The 23977-nt window shown below is 48.2% G+C and overlaps 1 protein-coding gene across 4 annotated transcripts in view; it reads right to left on the bottom strand.

The window, feature by feature from the left end:
* Window positions 1–23977, bottom strand: part of LOC135916455 (mucin-3A-like) — a 251605-nt gene that overhangs the window by 68357 nt on the left and 159271 nt on the right. For all 4 annotated transcript variants that reach the window (XM_065449813.2, XM_065449815.2, XM_065449816.2 and 1 more), the window contains exon 3: window positions 14991–15092. In XM_065449813.2, coding sequence (XP_065305885.1) covers window positions 14991–15092 — 102 coding nt within the window. The remainder of the gene's footprint in view (window positions 1–14990; window positions 15093–23977) is intronic.

Raw genomic sequence — 23977 nt, forward strand, 5'->3', positions numbered from 1 at the left:
TGACGAAGCTGCTAGAAAAGCACACGAAGGAGCAACCCTTGTTTCAATACCTTTATCGCGGACCGACGCAGCCCAACACTTAGGCAAGCTAGCGCACTCTTTGACATTGGAGAAGTGGCACACATCTGAATTCACTCACCATCGCTTGCATTCCCTCGATCCCTCTATGCAACTGCGGCTGTTACCAGGTCTTCCGCGAAATGAGGAAACAGTGCTGTGCCGCTTACGTTTGGGAGTCGCATTCACAAATGCTTATGCATTTCTGATTGGAATGGCTGATAGCGCCGAGTGCAATGCCTGCGGTGTCGAGGAAACCATAGAACACCTACTGTGCTACTGCCCATCTTATGAAAACGAAAGGCAAGACCTCTGCACAGCTCTCAATCAGCTGGATGGGAAGCCGTTCACCTTGAAGAAGATCTTGGGACCTTGGCCTCGCATATCGCAGCTACAAAAGGCCACAAAAGCGCTGCTGCGGTATTTGAAAGCGACCGGATTGAGTGAGCGCCTGTGATTCGGACTGAGTGACCGACTGATATCTCCAGTGGACTTTCTCTTCTTTTCATCTTTCCGCCCCCCTTTCCCTTAACCCAGTGTAGGGTAGCCAACCGGGCTCAGTCCTGGTTAACCTCCCTACCTTCCTTTTATCATTTTCTCTCTCTCTCTCTCTCCATTTCTATGTTTCTGTCTCCTCTTTCTTGAAGAGTAGGCTGGCGGTGTGCCCCTTCTGGTGGCAGTTGCCACCCTGCTCCTAGCTTTCCTTTTCATGTCAAGTGTATATATGTTTTCAAAACAAATAATAATAATAATAATAATAATAATAATAATAATAATAATAATAATAAAGAACTGTTGAAGAAACCAGCACAGACATTATCTCCAGATTTTTTTCTAGTATATGTGTTTAGAAACTATGTGCGCTTTGGAAGCTCAAAGTATTGGGCTTCCACGGAAATAAAGGACTGCAGCTTTATAATTATGTTTGACCCAAAATAGAAAAAATGAAGCTGCGTCCTAATCGTTTTTCTTATACAGCACCGATCAAACAGTCCTTATAATATGTCCGCTCTTCATTCTTCCCCATTTTTTTTCTGATTGAGTGAAACAGCGTCTGTACCATAAACCCACATATTTGCCTCTTTACGGCATGGCAGCGACTTAAGGTCACGATCAATAGTATTGTTTTCGTTGGAATCTCCTTTGCTTGCACTTCTGAACAGCTCGGCGCCCCGTGCGCTCCAAGAGAGGCCACAATCGAACGAAATCACAAAAGACGCAAGCAGTTTGAACAAAGCCCCCCCCCCCCCCTCCTCCTGGCAACTGTCAACAAAACCACCAACACGAACAAAGACCGCCGGACTGCAATCCGTTGGGGCCACGGTAACGTACACACCTATGTCAACATCGCCAAAAACTTATAATAAAACGGTACAATCCAGCGTACGGAACCGCGCGTACATTTCGGCCCAATTCCTGAGCGCCGCTGCAGAGGCGAGCGAACGGCCCGCGCGTTCGGATGATGGAAAAAAAAAAGGAAAAAAAAGGCGCACGCGACGTGCATGCAGCCAGTTTGTGACAGGTAATTGATCCATCTCCGCATGGCGCTCGCTCAACAGCGGCTGCAACCAGCAACAGCGAGTGTCTCTCTCTCTCTCTCTCTTCTTTTTTTTCCGTACCGCATACCGTGACCCGAAAGGACGCGAAACCGGCGACAGAAAGTGACACACGAGAGCAACAATTCACGAACGCAGAGAGACCCGTTTCATAACGCGCCCGCAGTGGTCCTTTTGTCTTCCCACGGGCACGAGCGTTGCGCGCTCACATACGGGCGCGCCACGCAGAGGCAGGCACGCACGCGCAGACACGCCAAAAAGACGCGCGGGAAAAGTAGAACGGGCGGCTGCGGTTGCCCTTTGTTGGAAGGCGCGTGAGATGCGGAGGATTGAGAGGGTGAAGAAGAAGGAGGGTGAGGGGACGGCGAGGAGGGGAGGCAACACGATGTCGCCATATTTGCTTTCCATTGTACCGATCCGGCCCTGTTCTTTCTCTTTCTCCTTGCTCGTCGCTTCTTTTCTGCGCCGCTCTTCTTTTCCAGGTCATCCAATTACTGAGATTCCTTTTCGTGACTCCGCGGCATTGCAGAGTCGCGTGTGCGCGCGCGGGACTCTTAGGAAGGCCTGGGGAAAAACGGAGATAAAAATTTGCGGTTCGCATCGTCCGAAACCGCGCGAGAGAAAGAAGGGGCTGCGCTCCTAAACGATTACGGAGGGTCCGCTTTGAGAATGCTGCAACCGTCGTCGTGACTCGCGAGTCTAACCCCTCCTCTCCCTCTATTTCTCTCCCCCTTTCTTTCTCAGTGCAGTATTATTTATTGTTCGCGGTCTCTCTCTCTCTCTCTCTAACTCTTTCGAGTGATGAAGTGCGTAATGTTGTGAATGGTACAATCGGAACGAGGCGTTTGTAATCTGAAAATGCGCTCCAACGAAAATGACTAGAGAAAAAAGAAAATGCGCAAAAAAAAAGTGATTTCCTTCGAGATACGTACGGCGTTCCGTTCTCTCGTCGAGCATACCTCTCTTGAAATGAGGAAGATTGCCGAAAACGAGGAAGATTAAGAGACGAGAGAATAAGGAGAACGAGATGAGTGCGCGAGAAAGAAGATATATATTCTTTTTTTATTTTGTCAGTAGTACACGGCCGAACAGCGTGTACGCGGGCCCCCTAGAATATGTGCAGCGCCAGCAACAGGCAGCAGCAGCAGCAGCGGCGGACGAGGAATCTTCCGCGATTCCACCGCAGCGCGAACCCGGAACTAATGCGGCGACCGACGTCCGCCTCGATGTGCGCATGATTTACGCCGGGAGAGCCCGGCGGAGAATCCTGGGACACGGGCGCGTTCTGCTGGAGCAGCTCCCTATCCGCAGGCCGCGCATGCGCACTGCACCGCGCTCTCGACCTCGTCTAACGCAGACAACGACGTCTTCACCCAAGACGCGTCCGCGTTTTTCCTTCTTTGTTTTTTCATTCCCGTTCTCTTTCGTTTTTATTCCGTGCTCGTCTGTGTCAACATGAGACGAGCGGTCGAATGGCGGTCGCGTACGAGTCCGTCGCGTGCTAGTAGTACTCCCGGAAGGCAGTTCCGGCTCGGCCAAATTATTCAATTCAGTTTTCCCGTGGGCACCGTTGGCCGAACTGCGCGTACCGCGCCGCAAGCCTGTCCTGTCACGGGAGAACTTGTCCCCTCTCGGGTGTACTACATCATATCGCTTCGTAGATACGTATTTCGCCTTACGTATGCGAAACGACAGGTTGATCAGAATTAAGATGGGCCGGAAGCTTCGAACGAGCTTCGCTCGTTTTTTTTTTTTTCCCGCGCTCGACACATCAGACCACAATGTATAATGCTGTCCCTTTGAAGTTGCACTGTGGAGTGAAGCCTATACAGAAGACTAGAAAGAATCGTGTCGTTGTGGTGACCGAGAAATCTTCTGCGGCACTCCCTGACGGTCCGAATTGTTCAAGAACAATGCACGATGGTTCACGCGTGGTAATGTGCCCTTTATACTCGGACGAGGCTCAAAAAAAAGAGAGATAGAGAGGGGGAGAGAGTAAAACAGGAGGGTAGGGAGAGGGCTCAATATCGTGCCCACTTGGGCGGAAGTGAATCAAGCGTAACAGAACCGTGCCACATCGCTGCAGCACTTGTGCGCGCCCAGGGCCGTGTAGGACATCTCGAATGAGAGCACTGAACACGTCTCGCAAGAAGTAAAGATAATGGGAACTGTCTCAAATTTTTGGATGCCACGTGAACTTGAGCTGCGGCACTTGAGAGAGAGAGAAAAACGTTTAATGGAAAGAAGAGCAGAGAGATGGGCCTGATGCGCACTCCTCTAGCCAGTTGCGTTGCGCTGGCGGAAAAGGACGAAGGTTTTAGAATACAAGTCCGAGAAATCTGAGAGAGAGAGAAAACAAGGACTGGAAAGGCAGGGAGGTCAACCAGAAGTGCATCCGGTTTGCTACCCTACACTGGGGGTGGGGGAAAGGGGAATAGAAAGAGAAAAATGGGAGAGAGTGAGCACTGAGTGCTCACTCTCTCCCCATGCCGTTCCCCCATGCCTTCTTCAAGGCATGGGGGAAACTAATAAGAAACGTGGAGCGTGGCTGCGCGGGACTCGCCCAGCAGAAGGGCCTTTGCGGCGTCGAGATTCCTAAATCTTTGCGACCACGAGCCACTCAAGGACTAGCAGCGACGGGGACCAGAACGTGGTGCGATTATAACTGACGATAGCCTAAAGTCATCGGGGTACGCTTCGGCTACGAGAGACGACGTTGTATGGAGCAACGAGCAAATACCCAACATCTGGACGGCGTTTCGCAAACTTTCTTTTTCTCTCCAAGCGAACGTGCTGACTCGAATTCTCGCAAGAATATGCGGCTGTGGATACCTGCATGTCGAACCAGCAACTTCACGGGTTCAGTGCCGAGATGCCGTGATGCGAGAAACCGCACCGCGGGTGACTCGGGAGGCAAGACACGGAAACGAGGACGCTGATGTGGCGGAGAAAACGCCTTTTACGATCCCGCCAAATGATGCCGTAACACCTCATTTTGCGTCATTTATATGTGTCGTTCTTTCTATTCACGCACATGTCTTATAGCTCAGCAACGCAGTAAGATTTCTGTGATAATCTTCATTTAAACAAGTTAGAACCGCGTTTCAAGGAACTCTCAATGCTCTTCAATTTACTTAATGCTCAGCAACCCGCAAATCACGAAGAAAGACGGCAAGGGTACTCGCGAGTAACGATGTTTATCAACAGAATTACAGTTATGTTATCAAGACTCCAAGATACGCCAGCTGGATATCGTTATTTTGTTTGTATCGCAATTAATGCCACCAATACAAGCAAATACACGTGAAAAATGCTGATATATCAATGTCTACTTGTCTACGTAACCTATATCATGCGTTGCGAGCCGCAACTGGCGTCCAGCTCAAACAATCCGCACCTTTCCTTTTCTATGTGAAACGGTTTCATAATTAACACACCTCCGACCAAGCCACGACTTCGGCCGAAATAGATTATGTCTAAAAGATGTCGGCCATTACGTGTTTCCGGCTCCGCTATCACTTCCGGCGCTTGCAGCCTGCAAAAGCATAGCCTTTGAGATCTGTTTCTGTTATTCAGAGGCAACCGTCGCTGGGGCATGGATTAGGACACCATCTATTTCAGCGCTGCGCAGCTGCGGCTTACAGGTGGAAGCTTGAGAGTGCACCGATAAACGTGGAGCTCATTTTGTTTGAATAAGCGGCGTTCTCGTGCTCTGGTTGTTAATACAGCGAGCGCCCAGTCTGGCCTCTGTAATCTCTACCACTGTAGTAAGGAACATTTCTCAGACCCCTGACATCGAAGTCATAAACATGAGCTTCTCTTGCCAGTGGGGTTTCCTCTTCTCCGGGCTGGCGACGAGTGACCATAAACCGCCTGGCTTACGTGGCACAGAAAATGCGATTGGCACCCGCTGTACCTGTTCTCGAAATTTATTAGGCTGCGTGCCACCTGCAGCCCATACAGAACGACCTCACGTTTGCTGCGTTCCCATCCAAGGCTTGGCTTTACTCTTTTTTTTTCGTGCCCTTGATTCTTTCAGGAGTTGGGCATCCGCCACGCCGACTGTGTGCGGGAGAGAACGCAGGCCGCGTCCTTATTCCCTTGGATTGTGTTGTCGCGCATTCGGCGTAAATTCACGACCACAAACCCAACCACTCCGACAGCACACCACACATGCTCATCCGTGTTTGCCTCTCTCTCTCTCTCTCTCTCTCTCTCTCTCTCTCTCTCTCTCTCTCTCTCATCCGTGTTCTTGCTTGACAAACGCGGCATATGGAGGCAGACTGTTTCTTAATAGGGCGCCTTTGCGGACTCGGGTTTTACGGTCCGCTTTTGTCAGCCTTTTCTTCGCCTGCGCTCACAGAGTGGTGTAAGAGCTCGCGACACTATGCCGTCGCTGGAAGGGGGGGAGCGGAGTGTTTCTGCTCGCTATTAGCAAGAGGTGGCGGAAATTAAAAAAAAAAGATGATGAAAGAAAGCGCAACGGAGACTACAAATACAGCGAAGAAGAAAAGTAAGAAGAAGAAGAAGAGGGGGGGGGGGTAGGTACTCGGCAGAGGCTACGGGCCCGCACGTTCAGAAAGCCGAAGTCGAGCCGAGCCGCGGTATGAGGTGTGCGCGCCTTCCTGCATTCCGGTGGCGCCCAAAGGGTCGAGCGGAGCGGAGGCCCCCCCGTTACCGGGGCGGCTCTTTTTCGCATCTGGGTCACTGCGAGACCCGAGAGGCCCGTTCCGAATTTCCTGCCCGCGATGTATACTGCGCACACACACACGCACACGCGCACACACGCGCACACACGGCAGCCTCTTTCACTGCGAACAGCGCGTGCAGACTCGACGTTGAAGAGTCCTTAAAAGGGCCTTGGCGGCTCTCCTGCGTGGCATAATGTGGTTCCGCGTTTCAACAGACTGGCGTATAGACATGCCCGAGGCAAGGCTCCGTCTCGTGGACGGCACGTGAATTCTATACGTCGGTCTCAGCGAGTGGCTATCAAATTGTACACGGTGTCTCGAGGGAGCGGAAACGATAATGCTGGCGTGCTCGTTCCAAGCTCACAATCGTGATTGCCCATTGGGAGGAATGCGACTACCAGCGCAAATAATGATAATGCATTATCTGCCGACGTCTATAGATAAGTGCTGAACACGGCTTGACAGAGGAAAAAAGAAAAGAAGACAGGGGCGGCGTCTTCACGTTTGTTTTTGTTTGTTTTAAACCCAAAGTTTGCTTTACGATTTTAGTTCATTTTTTTTTCTATGCTTTCAATTTGTGTTTCTTATTTAATGTTCTGTTGGGCTTTGCCACGTTAGTGAAACGGCGTATAGTTAACTGGCTTCAGTTTTTTACAAGGTGTTCTCGGATATCCATTGCTATAGTGGTTAGGCGTTTTCCTGACACCATACGTGAGTGAATGGCACGAGCGCAAAGTGTGTCTCTCGTCTTGTTGAGCCGGAAAGTTATAAGATACACAGTTACGCATAACAGAAAGCAGTTGTAAACATTCTCGAGGGCATTACGTGTTTGTTATATTAGATGAAAAGGTCGTATGAATCTCCAAGTGCATAAAGATTGCTAAGTTACAATTCCAGGCTCAACTAAGGCAGAGATTGTCGGGAACTATTTTCATGCACAGCGAAAAAATAATGATGCGAGTAAAATGCATGTACTGGTGCAAACGATAGAAACATGCGTAATTAAAACCTAGATAGAATACAAGCAGACCCGTTTCTAGTCCCTATTTTTTCCGCACCCGGCTGGCTGCTTTTCAGCTCGCAAAGGTAATTAGTACACGAGTTGACATTTGCGGTTTCCGAAACATAAATGTAGCTGATCATATTGCAAGAAAGATAGTCGCTTGAGAACGTGAGTATTCATTAATCTATAAATACCCCCCCCCTCCCAAAGCATTACTTTAGAACGACAGAAAGCTGAGCTAGTTGGTAAGGATTCATTATGAAAAAAAGAGTTGAGGTGCGCAGACAGGACACAAGAGTAGAGAAGTGGACAACACGAACGCCGTGGACAACGGCGTTCGTGTTGTTCACTTCTCTATTCTTGTGTCCTTTCTGCACGCCTCACCTCTTTTTTGCATTACCTTAGTACTCAGGATGTGGTCTCTGAGGGTATAAAACAATTACACTAAGCGCACATTGTAGTAAACGAGTTTTCATGTTCACGCGGGATAGCGGAGCCTGCCTCTCTGCAATAGCACCATGTACATGTACAAAGTAGCATAGCAGGAAATATTCATCCGCAATTAAGGGCCATAGATGGCGCTCAAGCATGGTGAGCACATTGCCACGTAAGTTATGGATAAAAATAAACAAAAAATAAAGCACCATGTTTGTAGTCTAGCTTCGTCCTCGGTCCCATGCGTTGCGGCTAAGTGATGAACCTCAACCGACTTGTCCAACCTGTCGCTCTTCTAAAAATTTAAACCTTTCATTATGGGAGCAGCCCCAACGCCGCATGCTGACACGCATACATAACGAAATGCGCCACACTTCAAGAAACAGCAAAGAAACACTAACTAAGAAGTGCGGCAGTTTGGGCTATATAGCTTGTATTCTTTAGTCTAATAAGAGTAAAAACGCAAGAGAAGATAGAATATTTCTTTTTTTCGCTCCCTGAATCTTGTCATCCTGTCTGCTTTTGCACATTTACTCTTATTAGAAATATTAAGTTGGGTGGTTGCCAGATTAAATGTCTAAGATATCAAATATAGACACTTCACACTGTGTGTGCAGGCTTGCTAAGTATGCCACGACCGTTGGAAAACAAAACAAAAGACAAGAAGTGTCGAGGTATGCTAAGTTTACCGCACTTGCTCCCCATGACGTCACATGTTTTGTTAGCGTCTGCTCGGAGAGGGTTCACCGTTTATGAATAAATAATAATCACACGGCACCCTACAAGGAAATCAATACCTAGCCTGATCGCAGTTTTGGAGTTTTTTCGGGCAGCAAAAGGGCCTGTACAGGCGCTCGAAATACAAAGAAAACGGTTTCTTCGTCATGCTTACATTGTGGGCAACCACGCCTTGATCTAGAAATTCAAAAGCGATACTTTCGATATCGGCTTGTTCGCTGTTTATGAGCCTTTTTGCTGCCTAAGGAATGGAAATAGAGATTGATTGATTGATTGATTGATTGATTGATTGATTGATTGATTGATTGATTGATTGATTGATTGATTGATTGATTGATTGATTGATTGATTGATTGATTGATTGATTGATTGATTGAAGATAATGTACAAAAAAAATATGTCACCCCACAGTGATTAAATAAAGTTACTTCACTCACTCACCCCACAGTGATTTAGCGATTAGATTTTGGTGTTCCTTAAACCCTTCGCGGCATCAATGCACGCATACGCGCATGTGTAAGGGCAACTGACCGTTAACGCGCGCATATATTTCGCTATAGACCTTCCCATACAGCGGCTGTAGACACGACCTGTAACGCCGCACAGCAGGCCTTAACGCCAGCAATAAGAAAGCTCGTGTATGTGGGCTACTTTGTTTTAAGAGTCCTTAACCGACCGCGGCCTTACCTATCGGCGACATAATCAACTGTTGCAGCGCAAGGCAGAGCTCGGGAGAAACCTAACGAGTCTTAACCTAAACAAAGGGTCGTGCAAGCGTGTGCGCATGAATAGCACCGCCCGGCCTTTGCGAAGAGAAATAAAAAGCCCGGCAAAATGCGGCAAAATGTACTTTGGGCAGACGGGACGCTGCCTTAACATCCGCCTTAGGGAGCACCAAGGTACGATCAGGAATGAAACAGGTTCGAATCTCGCCGCGCATTGTAGAGTTTGCTCATGCAAACCCATGTTTGAACAAACAGAAATACTTTATAAAAATATGCATCAAATTAACCGCGAGATTGTAGAGGCCTACTTCATGCATGTGAACTCAGGCGCATGCGTCAGCCAGCCTTCTATCACTCTACAGGATAAAGAAGCTAAGTTTTTGAATGGCAAGATAGGATAACACCATTGTAAACGTCATTTTACACGTGTTTACGTTTTCTGTATAATATAGTCCGTTGCTTGAAACAATAAACCAGTTGTTAGTCTGCGCTCGTGTTGTGTTCTTCCTTTCGTCCTTGTCCGGGTTGCGCTGCCCACCCACAGGAATATGTCCCCTAAACAAAGTTATAGGCACCGATAAGCATCGGCACACGCGAGGGAACGGCAGGGGGTGGACACGCAGATGTCATTGCGGAGAGGATAAAAGTGAAGCCTACAAGGCGAACCAGATGCCCTCTGCAGTTTTATTCATTTCATTCTGGCCACTGTCTCACGACCTCAATTTTTTCGCATCACATTATTATTATTCTTTGTTTTTTTGAGTGGGGAGACCACACGAATGAACGGCTGACTTTTCATGCACTGCGCATCGCATAATATAAAGTGCACGAATTTTCTCAGCGGAAGAAAATCGACCACTCCCGCAACTGCATTTTGTCGCGCAGAGCTAGAGAAAACAGGGTACAGCGAATAAACAAGTATCAAGTATGACTTGTATTGCTCTGTTCCTCTCAGACTAGAACACTTAATGTGATATGACTTCAATTATATCAATTTAAACTGATCCACCTCGTTCCATGTGTTTCGAGAGAGAACGGACGCGTTTACTAACATTCTCAGAGAAGGTTTACGAGAAGCCTATCCTGTTAGACGTAAACGTGAGCTCTCGAGGAAACAAAAAGAAGAAAAAGAGAAGGTCGAGTGGGAGATTTTTACGACTACGAGTAAGTCACGCACCGCATAATGTGAATACGCCATTAACTTGAGCCAGATCAAGCTAAGCCGAGCTTCTGCGTGCTATGATCACACCGGTTCTTGTAACCGTAAGCTCTTTTGCAATGACTTATAATGTGGAATCCCTATTCAGGAGAGCTCAGCAGGAGCGTATTAGAGACAATTAGTGCTTAGATCGAAGTCTCCAGTGTAGGCTTCGTTCGCTGTACTGACGCTTTGCTTCAGTTCGGTCTTCACCAATGGCACGACCCTCATTTCTGTTGCCGCACAGAGAAAATCGCACACAAAATCAGCTTTCATTAATTCAATCAAATCTGATCGACGTTGCGTCTAATTCTGCGCGCCTTCTTACAGCGCCGCGGTTCGGTGTGAAACGCGCCGCAAGCTCCTACGTGATACCGATTGCAACGATAAAAATATGGGTGCTTTGGTTCATAGCTAACGGCTATGATTATCATATGCTTTGTTACCGATTTTGCCTAAAGACTCACCAACGCGCTAATATTCGGACTTGCGTACTTTCTACATATTGCCTGCAATCACAACGAACGCGCTCGGGCAAATCACACGCGACGCAAAGCCTATGAAGCACGTCGAAAGCATTGAAACTGTTTCAAAGTTTACGTCTCGTGATTACAATTGGCTTTACAGCTCCACAATATCTCGATATAGACTAATCGGACTATAATTATTCCAAGCAATTCCGGCTGACCCACTACACACGGATCTAAACGGTTGAGGCTGAGACCAGACTTCGGTCCTCAAGGAACGTTTCTCAGGGCCTTCGAGCCAATTTCTTCCGGCACAAGGCACTCCAATTAAAGCCGGCACATCGCACGAACGACAAAATCCAGGGCCCCTCCACCTGCTCAGCTATACTTGGTCTTCAGGCCCCGTGCTGACGTGCGGGGAAATGGGAATCGCAGGAGCTTTTCGTGTCGGACAGAGGTCGGAATGAATTAGTGGTGTCCCTCGCCCTCCGCACTGTGCCTTTCAGGCGGTAATTAGAGCTCGTGCAAGCTGCAAGATCGAAAAAGCTAGTCATTCACGCATGTTTCCTTTCATTGCTCGTTCGTCGTACCAAGGAAGGCCAGCACTGCCCTTCATATATTTCTTTTCGCGATAGCTTTAGGGCCCCGTGTTGAGGAAAATCCGGCGTCGGTGTGGGGGTCGGCGCCGGCGGCGATGTCCATATCAGAGAGATCATCCCGAATTACTCATCCGGATCCACGGGGGCGCTCCGCGTGGCGCACAGTCCTTATTGCACTAATTGAATTGCTCAAAGTACAATGCGTTGGGTCAGTTGGTAGGCATTCATAGTAAGGTTCGTTACAGTGCAACGCAAGACGAGAACAAAAGAAGGCAGCACCGTGTTGTCGTTTCATATCTTCTTTTGTCCTCGTCTTGTGTTGCGCTGTTACGAACCTAAGAAAACTTGTAAAATGGGGCTTACACACAACCTATCAGAGATCATAGCATCGGATTATAATTTGAATATACGAGAAATACGATAATTATGATACGATATCATATACGATAATTATGATACGTGGAAAGTCAGACACAAAACCCCTTTTCCAGCTGCCGTTTAAGGTCTGTCTTAGTAGGAGCGGTGCGCCCCGCTCGGTTCCTTGTAGCGCCATTCAAACGGCGCGCGCCTCCGCGCATACGCGGCAGCGGCGGCGCCCGCCGTGGGGGGAAACAAAATAAAGAACCAGAAAGCTCGCCTTCACGCATACCGTTCTCCACCAGTGTTCCTACAAAAACATTACGGTTACATAAGCCGCAGTTGTCGGTAAACGTGAGAAGCAGTCACGGGTCTTTGAACGCTATCACGTTCCACTCTTAGAGGCGAAGCTTAAGCGTTTTTTTTTTTTCGCTGTCGATATTAGGTGCTTTGTTAGCTTCCATGTCCATGGGTTGGACACATTAGTAGCGCTATAGTGTTCCTACTTCTTGTTACGTATTTATGTGAAGTGTGAGCACAAAGCAACGCAACGTAGCTTACGGTTATATGCGTATGCAAGCTTGGTTAATTACGTATTGCCCTACTGTTTGTTCTACCAGTACTGGTTCCGCGTCCCGGTAAACGTGTGTGCGTATGCTTTGAGTAATACGCAATACACTTATGAAACCCTCTGGGCAGCTTACGGTCATATGCGAACGCATGCAAGCTAGTTTGCATTCGCATTGCATGCGCATATTACCCTAAGCTGCGCCCAAGAACCTAAAGGTTGTATACGCATACCCGTCGTTTTCTTATATGTACATTTGAACTCTCTTTCTTCTTAACGACAAAAGTGCTGCGCGTTATTTTTTTCATGCGACCACAAGAAGCCGACACTGAATATTTGGTGTCAGACTGTCCTTAAATAGTCAAAGCTTTGTGACGTCGGAAAAAGCGTATTTGGAATATAGGAGGTTTCGTTATATGCCAATCGCGCCTACACTACATGCCACTGAACTTATCACAATCACCTGTCGATAAAGGTGATTTGTTTTTTTACTTCGAAGGCTTATCTATCAGTCTAGCTTACTTTAGTTGTATATCGTTAAGAAGATGCTGGTTATTTCTTTGTAGAGAGAATAAGAGGTCAATCTTAATTATTCCTGCAACCTGATGACCTATGCTAGGTGTTCAAAAATATTTGTGCAGATGCATCAGATCAGAAAAAAAAAACTTTTCCTACTGTTTCTTTAGTTCATGAAGAAAGGACTTGCTGAGGAGAAACTTCTGAATCAACACCAAGCGTTTTTCACAAGCAGGTGAGGTTGGCCCAAAATACAAGTGCGCAAAGTGGACAACAATAAAAACGAATTACTGGCTAACGCCACAAAAGACTTCGCATGGTCATGCCGCAAGCACGAATCATGTGCTACAGAACAAACCTCACCTGCCACTGCTTATAATGCTCGCGCAGTCCGCAGCTTGCCGCTCGACCATTCGACATGCGTTGTTCACACGGTACGATGTGCTGCCATTACTAATGTAAACTACTTTATTTCTAGGCGAAAACTACGTGTACACGTTGTTGCGATTGTCGCATAGGTTTCCTCACTACTCACTTCTCCTAAACCACAGCTTTTAATTACAGTGAATGCGTCGCACTAAGGGCACATTCGTGAAACGAATCTTTAGAAATGCACAACTGAACTCTGAGGCTGATTGTAGGCTCAAGCGTGCGCGCACTCATCGCGCTGGGTGCTCCGTTCGCCTCAACGCCAGCAGAAACTCCGGCCATGCCAAGTAAAATAACATCGGTGCGTCTCACAGAACTGTTTCCCACGTGGAAGATGCCAAGTCATGCTAAACTGATCACGCGAGCACGAAAAGAACCACCAGCAACGAATATGGAACTTCCCCCAAGCTGGCATGCCGATGGCTTATGGATAGCGCCACTGCCTGTGAAATGTGGCGGCGCCTATCAAAGAAAAAAACGATAATGTCTGTAGAATGCACAAGGCGTTGCTGGACAACTCCATGAGCTTGCAGTCGTTTCTGTTTCTTCTTTCCTCTTTTTTTTTTTTTGTCCGCCTACCCTTCCCGAAGGCGCTGAGGCGTGCTCCCTAAAGGGCAGCAGGAAACACCCCGTTCCTCTCTCTCTTTTTTAAGTGTCCTTCAACTTGGAGATGGTAATATGAAGTAACTAAGGTAATAATAGGTAATAGGTGAAGCAAGACGGTGATACATGCTACTATATTGAATGAAGAGCGAATGAAAACCGCGCAATGATGTGGTTGTGCATTCCAAAGAGGCGCACGCAACGCAGCGTTTGTTTTATACACATTGATCGTTACGTTTCGAAGCCAATTCGTAGCCCCGACACGCGTTGCGTTGCATTTATATTTGATATCGACCACGCCATAATACGCCGGCCTTCACCGTCGCACTAAAATTGGTGCAGAATTTCCCTTAACAGCTTCGCTGTAAAACGCCGGCTCCACCGAAGTGCCACAGAGTGCAGTCAGTTTCTGTCAAGCGCACTTTAAGGCCACGCCGCACCAGGCGTTCCCGTCAGTTGTCCTGGAATGCCAACGACGAAACCGTGAGAACAATCGGGCCACTCCACGGTATTGCCAGGGCAATTCAAAGCGCGGCGTTTTCGTGCGCGCCGCGTTGTGCCGCCCCTTGTGGCTTTTCGATCGTTTGTAGATACTTCCCGCCACCTGCCCCCGAAATGGAAAAGCCATTAACGCGTCACGAAAGTGCGGCACTGAACTGCACCTCTTCGGCGATTTGAGCCTTTTTTTCTTCCCACCAAAGCAAGCTTCAAACGAGCGACCTTCGAGTCCATGCGTGCGTGACTTTGCGGCCGTTCTTATCTGCCCACTCTATGTAGTCTGCTCGTCAGGCCGCGAAGATTGACGTAAAAAGTGGCGTTTCCCTACGTTATCCACAGACGCACTTTCCCACAGCTTTTTTCTTTTTCCTTCTTGCTCGACTTCTTTATTTTGTAAACTCTGTGACAAGGAGCGAGTCTGTAGTGACGCCGTGGGCGAGGAATTAGACGGCATGTACAGAAACAAGGAAAACATAAACAGCGGAAAGTGTGTGGGTCCAGCGATAGCGTGCAAATGCTCACGTAGATGCAGCGAAGCACGAACACTCACTTTCGTCAGAGCCGTCGGGACAGTCCTCCCAGCCATCTCGCACGCGCCGCTCCGGAATGCAGAAGTAGTTGCTGAGACACCGAAACTCTCCCCGGTGGCAAGCTGTGGGTGGAAAAGAAGAGAACATGATCAGTTTCGATGTGATACGCGTACGTACTAAGAAAGGCACACAGACACACACACAAAAAAAAGAATAAGCCAAACAGATGAAAGGAGGAATTCCGCGCGAACTTCTGCTTTCCTAGCAGACGAAGAGCTTTTAAAAAAGCGCATCAGGCGTCCTGATGCAACAAATTATACTTTGTATTACAAAAACTATCCAATGCGCCACCGTAACCTCCTGCTCAAAAATCTTTGCCACTCCGAAAAGCCCAAAAAGCGCGCGAGCCCATTTTATTTGCTCGATAAAGAAAAGAAAAAGCGACGGGAGAAGATTGTTTTACGAACCGCCGTGGGTTAAACAGCGAGTTCCTGACCAAAGAGCTCGCTATAGAAGTGCAAACAGTGGCTTGCAGTAAAGTGTTTTAAACGACCGAAAGCAAGCGAGAAGAAGGCAACGCTAGTGTAGGCGCAGTTTCGAAACCTTGTTCAGGCGCCTTAGCCGAATACGCCGAACACTTGGCCCCCATTCGAGCCTATCAATAACTACAGCGCATTCCACTGCACGCTCCGGCCTCAGCTAAAGCGGCGTTTGCTCTCGCAGGGTTTTTTTTTTTTTCGTGCTGACGAAAATCACATCAGCTCCCCCCCTACGTGGGTCGCCGCAAGGCACAAACCTTTGCAGCCCGTTCCGCGAACAGGGTTACGTGTGCAAAGTAAATTTGAGCACGTGCTAGTCCCCCCCTCCCCTTCACCGAGAAGAGCGAAAAGAGCTATCGCTCTCTTCACAGCGCGTCGAAAGGAGCAATTAAAGAAAACCCGCTCGTGGGCACGCCCTCATGGGAGAAACGCCATTTGCTGCGCTCCGCAGTGGCAAGGCCCCGTATTTTCTATTCTAATTTTCGGAGCCGAGCCACGTTTATCCAGCTGTCAGGCACAGCGAATACTTCTTGCAGTGCTGCTCGTGTGTTCTCGCGTGTGCGTACACGCTGAGATTTTACGTAGTGTACACCGGCGCCGTGAAAATAGCCTCGAGAAGCGGGTCGTTGCACCGCTGCCGTGCAGTCCGCCTTTTTTTTGCCTCGGGCCAGCGCGATGTTCACGAAAAGCGATCTCATTTGTGGGGGAACTCCTCCGCACCACTTATCCCCTTTACGCGTTGGAACGCTTTCGTCGCGCTGTAGCCAGCCTTCTAAGCGCTCTCCAAGCTCCAACCTTGCTTCGCTCAACGCTTTTACGGACGCTGCGCAGGCGATGAGAGAGTGCCGCGAAAGTTAAGTCACTCCCGGGAGCATGCAAGTACGACGGCGTTCCGAACGGCCGATCTGGCTGTCGGCACTTTTTTTCGCCTCGTCGTCTATATAGTTCACGTCGGCTGGTTTTGCCTCTGGCAAAGCCGGCGTAATATTCGGTTGCGTTGCTCATGCATAATGCGACCGTGTAGTTCTCGCGAACAGCAGGCAGACGGAGAAACAATCCGTAATAGCATTGCGTTCGACGACGCGAAACTGCAGCCTCCCTTCAAGAGGACGTGCTGATGCGAAACTACGGTCAGCATAAACTATGCCCCGAGCACCGAAACAAGAGCAAAGGCTATTTCGCGAGCATAAATGAGCTTTGCAGGTAAGCTGCAACTCTACATGGGATGAGAGAAATGGGCTCTGTAATGAAAAACCGTGGAAGTTGGCTTGGCGGCCCGTATATACGTGTACATAGCTTGCTACTGCAGATTACTGCGACTATAAATAAAATATTGCGCGCACTCCTGTTAAGCTCAGCATGCGTTGTGCGCAAGGTCTCAGTTCGGCTCCCGCCTGTGGCATGTTGGCTTTTCGTCCCACTTTCATTTTCCCTGTTCCTTCTTACTTCCAGCTTTCACTTTCCTTTGGCTTCGTTTTCGGTTATTCTGCTCATGCGCCTGTAACTAAAAAAAATAAATCGAGCCCCTCACATCCACTTATCCTTTTGGCTCACACGTCACAAAGACATATACGACAGCAAGTAACAAACGCAAAGCAAAGCCAGACAGAACGTACAAAATTAAAATCTCTCGTTGAGACCAACCATGTCCAGGTGATGAGCCATCCACATGCTGATATACGCATGCCTCACGTATTAATTTTACGATGAAAAAAAAATTGCATTTTGAAACACTCTACTCAAGTGCTGGGGGCGACAGCAAGGAAATTATTCAAAAACTGTTGTTGCCCGAGGCTATTCCTTCCTTCTCGTCGACACTGCACGTTGGGTCGCACACGAGTCGGTCAGCACCTCCGATACCATGAAAATACAAGGCCAGAAAACTCGGTGCAGACATCATATCACTCCAGCAATCCGCAGTTTCCACTGCACAAAACTTTGACCAGCGCAATTAGTTGACATCGATAAAGAAGTTTCACTGGTCAAATGTTAAAAGAGGGCGCCGGGGGCAACAGTTCTGCGCACATTTTTATCATCTTCTTGAGAAATTGCGCCGGCGAACATGTCCTCGTTTCTCGAAGCGAGAGATTTCCCAGTGGCCGCTTTCACCTACATACAGCGGCGCAGCGGAAGGAAGATTACGAAGCGCTGAATGACACGAAGCGTTAAATTAGGGCGTTTAAGCCTGAGCTCAGTTCTTTCCTTTTCGTAGCTGCAAGAACGCCCTATTTAATGGCAGCTATTCCAACTGCCAGAGCAAGGTGAATGGTGAAGTACGTATAGCGGCTGAAACTGAGTGATAATGACGTCGTTTAGGCTTTGGCGAATACAAATTTCTGAGTGGAAAGAAAGTGAGGGTCAATACTAGTTTCGTTATTCGAATACTTCTCAGAATAATAGGGGAGCGTGCAACAATACCGGCATGGTGGCGGTAAATAAACAGCGCGGCTTTCTCGATTTCTGCACGACACAGAATGTGCTTAGTGTCTCAATTGGCGTGCTTCGGATGATGGCTGTAAATGAGGATACTGAGCAATAGTTGTTCAAGGCGGTTGTTGATGTGTGTACCTAAACTATGACTAATAGCGATGAAAGATGTGGTATTTCGCATTTTTCGTACTCGTGTCGTGATCATGTTTTTAAACATCACACGGTGCACAGACACTTCTCTGATTTGCATTTCGTGCACGAATTGCATTCTAGTCGTTTGTAGGTCGGTGAATAGACTTTTTCTTAAGCTTTTCTTTCTTTTTTTAATTCTGTTCTCAGTACGTCGGCTGGTTTTGGTAACATTTTATTATGTTACAACCACTTTTCCTTTCGTTTCTCGCGTTTGTTATTTCAGGACGGCGGGCGCATTCAGTGGCTGAACATACCACCTTGCGCAGGTAATAACTAAATATCTAATGGCTTTTGCGAAGTCAGCCCTTTTTATGCAACTAGCTTGACGAACTAGTAAACTTACCTTAGCTTACCGCTACAAGTTGCACGTTGGTCAGACCATAGTAACATATGTGGCAGTGAGTTACCGAAGTTATAATAATAGGTACCTAACTTTTTTTCAAAGAGTCAAGCACTAAACATTTGCTTCTCTCGCATGCAAACAACTAAACGAAATTCAAGATAAAGTGCCTGCTACTTTGTCTCGACACAGCAATTTTCATCACGTTGCACGCATCACATTGTGTCTCCCCACAACCCCGTACGATAACTTACAAGAGCGTACACTATGTTGTAATATAATAATAATAATAATATTTGGGGTTTTACGTGCCAAAACCACTTTCTGATTATGAGGCACGCCGTAGTGGAGGACTCCGGAAATTTCGACCACCTGGGGTTCTTTAACGTGCACCTAAATCTAAGCACACGGGTGTTTTCGCATTTCGCCCCCATCGAAATGCGGCCGCCGTGGCCGGGATTCGATCCCGCGACCTCGTGCTCAGCAGCCCAACACCATAGCCACTGAGCAACCACGGCGGGTACTATGTTGTATGCTAAATAGGTTCGTTATGTTGTGATTACACAGTCAAACTGGCATAATGAACGTGCATTGCTTAACAGTTTAAATCTCTGCAGTACGTTACGACAAATTGTCTTACTTTGCCACCTAATCGACCTGCATACACCATACTTTTCATCTAAATCAGGGTTGTGGCCATCTAAATCGGGAATCGCAAGCAATGCATCCCCCCCCTTTCTTTTCGTTATTTTTATTTTATATTATTTTCCTTTTTACAATATGACTGCATAACATGTTATTGTACTGTGCTTTAGTGAAGCGAACTCTACATTCCCCTGCGCTGCTTGCGCAAACACTTTGCGTGGTGATATATCCATCATCCTTAGGCACAAATCTAACAGCTCTCCTACAGTACCCCATCAGTATAAATATAAAGTGAAGGTAAGTGCCTACGTGGCAGCTGCAGCCTATAGTTTGACAGGGGCGATTTATCCTCCCCAGTCACTTCTAGAGAAACTCCTGGACAAACTTACTCGAACGCACATCGACGTCGATGACGCCAGTTAAGCTGGTCGATAAAGAATCGCGCTAACAGCGCTGACGGCATTGCATGTATGTTGTTACCGCCGTTACAGCAACGCGCAGACACACCCTGTCGAGTTGTTACGTGTCGCATTCCGAGCGATTCCAACGCGTGCCCTATGTAGGGCGCGCCGTGTGGCCACCCGTCGAGATCAAATAAGGTTTGATCGAGAAACGCGGCAGCGCGGAGAGCAAAAAAGAAAGAAAGAGAGAAAAGAACGAGAGACACGCCCAAGCACGAAACGCTTCTTATCTTGGACTGTTTTCATCCGGTTTACCACGCGAACGAGCCAGCAGTCGCCGTCCCAGAAATACACTTAATCAGGCACTGCAAAGGAATGCCGCTTTCGAATCACCGTTCGCCTCTCGTCTGCGTTCTCTGCAGCCAGCCGCCCTTCTTTTTTTTTTTTCGCATCTCTCCTTGCCCTCTTTTCTCTCTATCTGCCCACGAGTAGCAAAAGCAAAAAGCAGTCCAGAAGCAGTTAAGGCATTAACTCCTGCACAGAGAAGTAAGTAATTGCGACGCTCGGCCGCACGGCCAGCCCCGAGTTTTCCAGCCGCGACGTGCGCCCTTCAAGAGCGTCGGGGATTTCTCCGCAAGACTCGGGAAAACAAGAGAGCGAACGGAGGGTATACAGCACATGCTCGAGCTTGGTACGGCAGCTCCCACGCCCCAGTTCCGCCCGTGGCTTCCGCGCACTTCGTGCAGCGAGCACTTTTTTTTTTACGTGCGCGAGCTGTAATCACGGCGGCGACAAAGCGGTCTCCTCCCCGTACGGTGACTTGACTTACGGCTCTTGTTTCAGACTTTCCTGCTAGCCGGCCAACGCCTCGCTTGCGGCGCGGTGATTCCGAACCGGCTCGCAAACCGGAGAAGCCTGGCATAGTGGGAACCATGTATTTCAGATGGCCGTTCACTGCCATTGTCACCGTTGGCATCAGCCTAATCAATTGGGCTGATAATTAAGCCGGCCGCGAGACAAAGGCATTCCCGCCATAGATGTATCTCGAGCAGGCACCAATGTACTGTAACCACCAATTTTCTTATCTCATCCCACCGTGTAATCTCCCGCCTTCCTTGACACGATTACCCTTTCTCGCATGCCTTCTTTTACTCCTAAACTCATGGTCATCTATCCAATACGCATTGCATCGGCAAGTTTGCTTTTCGATATTATCCGTCAAACTACGTCATTGTTACGGAAGCTTCCTTGATAAGGCGCGAAATTTGCAACGACAACGAGCGGGCAACCACCTAATAGGCGTCGCCCTAGCAGTGGTTTCGAAGCTTTGTGGCATCTGTAGTGGTTTGGCCGCAAGAGTGACTACCGTCCCAACCGCTTCGGCCAATCGCAGCTGACGGTCACCATTTGTACTGTCATCCTGTCACATATTCCTGCTCTTCTTTTCTTTCCTTTTGAGTATAAAGGTGATTCGTCTTTCATCGGCGACAGTATAAGCATGGTATTTGGGTTTCTAGATCTGAAGATTCTGCAAGTGTGGGATCCGTGCATTGTTTTTGAAGAGCGCTTCAGACATTTAGTTTAAACATTGCTGTTGCAACTTGTATGGTCTTATGTGTCTGCGTGGAACACACCCTTATCGGGATGCTTCCTTGATGACTACGCCTATTTTCCTCTAAAAAGGCTGAATCACCGTGCGTTGGGTCCGTGCGTTGTTCTTCAGTTGGCCAAGTTTTACCCTGAAACCAATTACTCTGTTCAAAAACCGTAAAATGGTTTCTGGGCAAGTGTATTGCTCTTTTTTCGGTTCAAGATGAATGTGCCCGAAAGCGAGTCGGTCTATACACACCGGAGCACAACTGCTGCCCGAGACGCATGCCCACAAGTTCAGAAGTAAAACTATACGCTCTGTTCAACTCATTGAGTGCAGGCCTACGCCAGAGGAATGTGCTATTAAAGAGCGTTTTCGCGCACTCAGACAAGCTCAGCATTTTCCTTGACATATACTAGTCATTTTTGAAAGAATGGCTACTCTCATGTCAGCAGGCTTGTAAATTGTATGCGTGTTTTTCGTTCGTTTGCTTGTTTCGCTTTGGTTTCTTTGTGACCCACTTCTTGTAAATACGCAGCACTCAGGCCTATGTCAGTTGTGTACATGAATACAGGCAGTTGAGCAAAAAAGATGCTTCGCTGTCACCTCAACCCTATAAATACGCCCTTTTCATGTGCAGAAAGCACTTGGACTCATGTCGTGCCCCCGCACACAGAGATTTGCTCTTAAGGCCCTGCGGGATTTTCTCGTGAATGTTGGGCTGGGTGAGTTCTCTGTGAAGAGTAATGTATGCGTTCTTTACCATATAAGCAATTTTTCCCGAGCTTTTTTTTTTCAGGCTTTCGAACGCAACATCAGTTACATTATCATCTGACATCGTGGACATATGGCTTGCCCGCCTCAGAGCGAACGGGTAGCCGTTTCTAACCCGTTTGCCCCCTTGTCGGGAAGCGAACGGTGTTGTAGACTTTCGCTACGCTTCAGTAACGTCGGCAGCAAAGTTTGGGCGTCATCTCAGAGGTCTTCTTGAGACTGATTCCCGATATCCAGGATTGAAGACCTAAAGCTGTTGTCACACACAGGGCGCTCACGAGGTCACGGTAACAAAATGGTGGCGCCATGCGCCATCGCTACGGCAAAACATGGCAAAACAAGCCACGTGGTCACAGATGGAGGTGACGCCACCGTTGCATTGCAGAGGAATCGTCACCTCTCGAGCCGTGTCGCTGCCTGCGACAAGCACTTGGCATCACCTTGGGTTGGCGTTGCTGCAGGCGGCAAACACCAGCATACGAGTATATGTTCTCCCCGCTCGTGCATCAACGCTCGGACGCGTCGAATTGGTTCCGCGCCAGAAGCGGATTTTCTCGAGCTCTCCCGCAGAATTCCGTTTCCCGGAAACTAAATCATCGCCCGACATGGCTCAACACAGGAAAGCCCAGATGTATACCGAGTCGGCGTACGCAGATGCGCCGGGTCACTCGTTCTGTTCTCTACTGAATCACGCAAAGAGACAATGAACGTATACCCCACCGCAACCAATATACGCGGTATGGTAAATATAAGCGCTTCAATCCTTAATAAACCAGATTGTTGACTTCTTCCCCTCATTTCCCGTTTTCGTTCTCGGACCTTATTCATCACGTGAGGGAAAAAGGCCATGCTGTCTCTATTCGATGGGTACCAGGCCATTGCGGTATCATTGGAAATGATGACGCAAGTAATGCAGTTCGAACGTCAAACCGAAATGACCACTGCGTCCCCGTTCCTCTCTCAAGGACAGACGCTGTGAGATAGCTTCGCATTCTAGCACGCACACTCTCGTTAGCCGAGTGGAATACCGCACATGCAAGGTGCAGCGGACTGCACAGACCCTTCGCTGCACCTCGGACCTCCGGCCGGAATGCATCGACACGAAGCGTCTCTTCTGTGTCGGTTGTGGTTGGGAGTTGCCTACACGAAAGCTTCAGATTGAGCAGATAATATCATAACGCTGTCCCCACCGATCACCTGTTCAGAAGGCAGTTCAGAAGGCAGGCACTTTTGTGCTTTCTGAGAACGTCTACCTTGTGCTAGCGCCTTTGACTCTGTAGCGCTGTCCCTGCACGGCTCTCTACCCCCCTTTATCTCTCTCCCTTCCTTCTATTCCTCTTCTCCCTTCACCAGCATAGGGCTGCCGGTCTGACCATTCCAGGCTTGCGGCATGGGGAGTGACGTCGCTAGCCTTTCGTATATAAGATAACCAGCCTGGCAATTGATGTCATTGTTGTCGTAGCACCGCTATGGGTAGGCATCGTATAGTTAGGACTCCCGAGGAGCAGCGTGAATACGATGAGTGGCGAATGGGGAAAAACACGGCAATACGGCCAGCGGTGACGTGCTGCCTCTGGTCGTATTGCCATGGAATTCCAGCACAGGGGAAGTCCACAGGTCCACATTCTCCTGTAGCTGAATAATTTGCCGGAAGATGGATTGCGCAATAAAGCTTTGCATGTACACCTCAGCAGCTGTAGTGGTGGTTTTCAACAGTGAACATCCACTTTCGCACGGCCGGGATGGTGAGTCATATTTTTGTAAGTATGCACTGATGTACATTCTTCGTGATACATAGTGCTTGTGAATTGTTCCGATATTGTTTTCTTATTTTATTAACTTTAGTATTTTTCATGTTTGGTTTCTTGGCTAAGATCTTCGGAAAGTAGTCTTTGCAGTGGCGGAATCAACCATCACAGCTAATAAAGATCATCACAACCGGCCCAGGTACACGCACTCATAGAGAGGCAGACAGATTATCTAGACTTTGTCCAGTTTACTAGCCTACATATGGCAAGGGGTAGGTGGAAGTGAAAGAGAGAGAGAGAAAAGAATTGATATTGTCATGGAACAGTATTGACCACGAGCACTGCAC

The sequence above is a fragment of the Dermacentor albipictus genome, chromosome 4 (genome assembly GCF_038994185.2).
Source record: "Dermacentor albipictus isolate Rhodes 1998 colony chromosome 4, USDA_Dalb.pri_finalv2, whole genome shotgun sequence".
NCBI classification, from domain to species: domain Eukaryota; kingdom Metazoa; phylum Arthropoda; class Arachnida; order Ixodida; family Ixodidae; genus Dermacentor; species Dermacentor albipictus.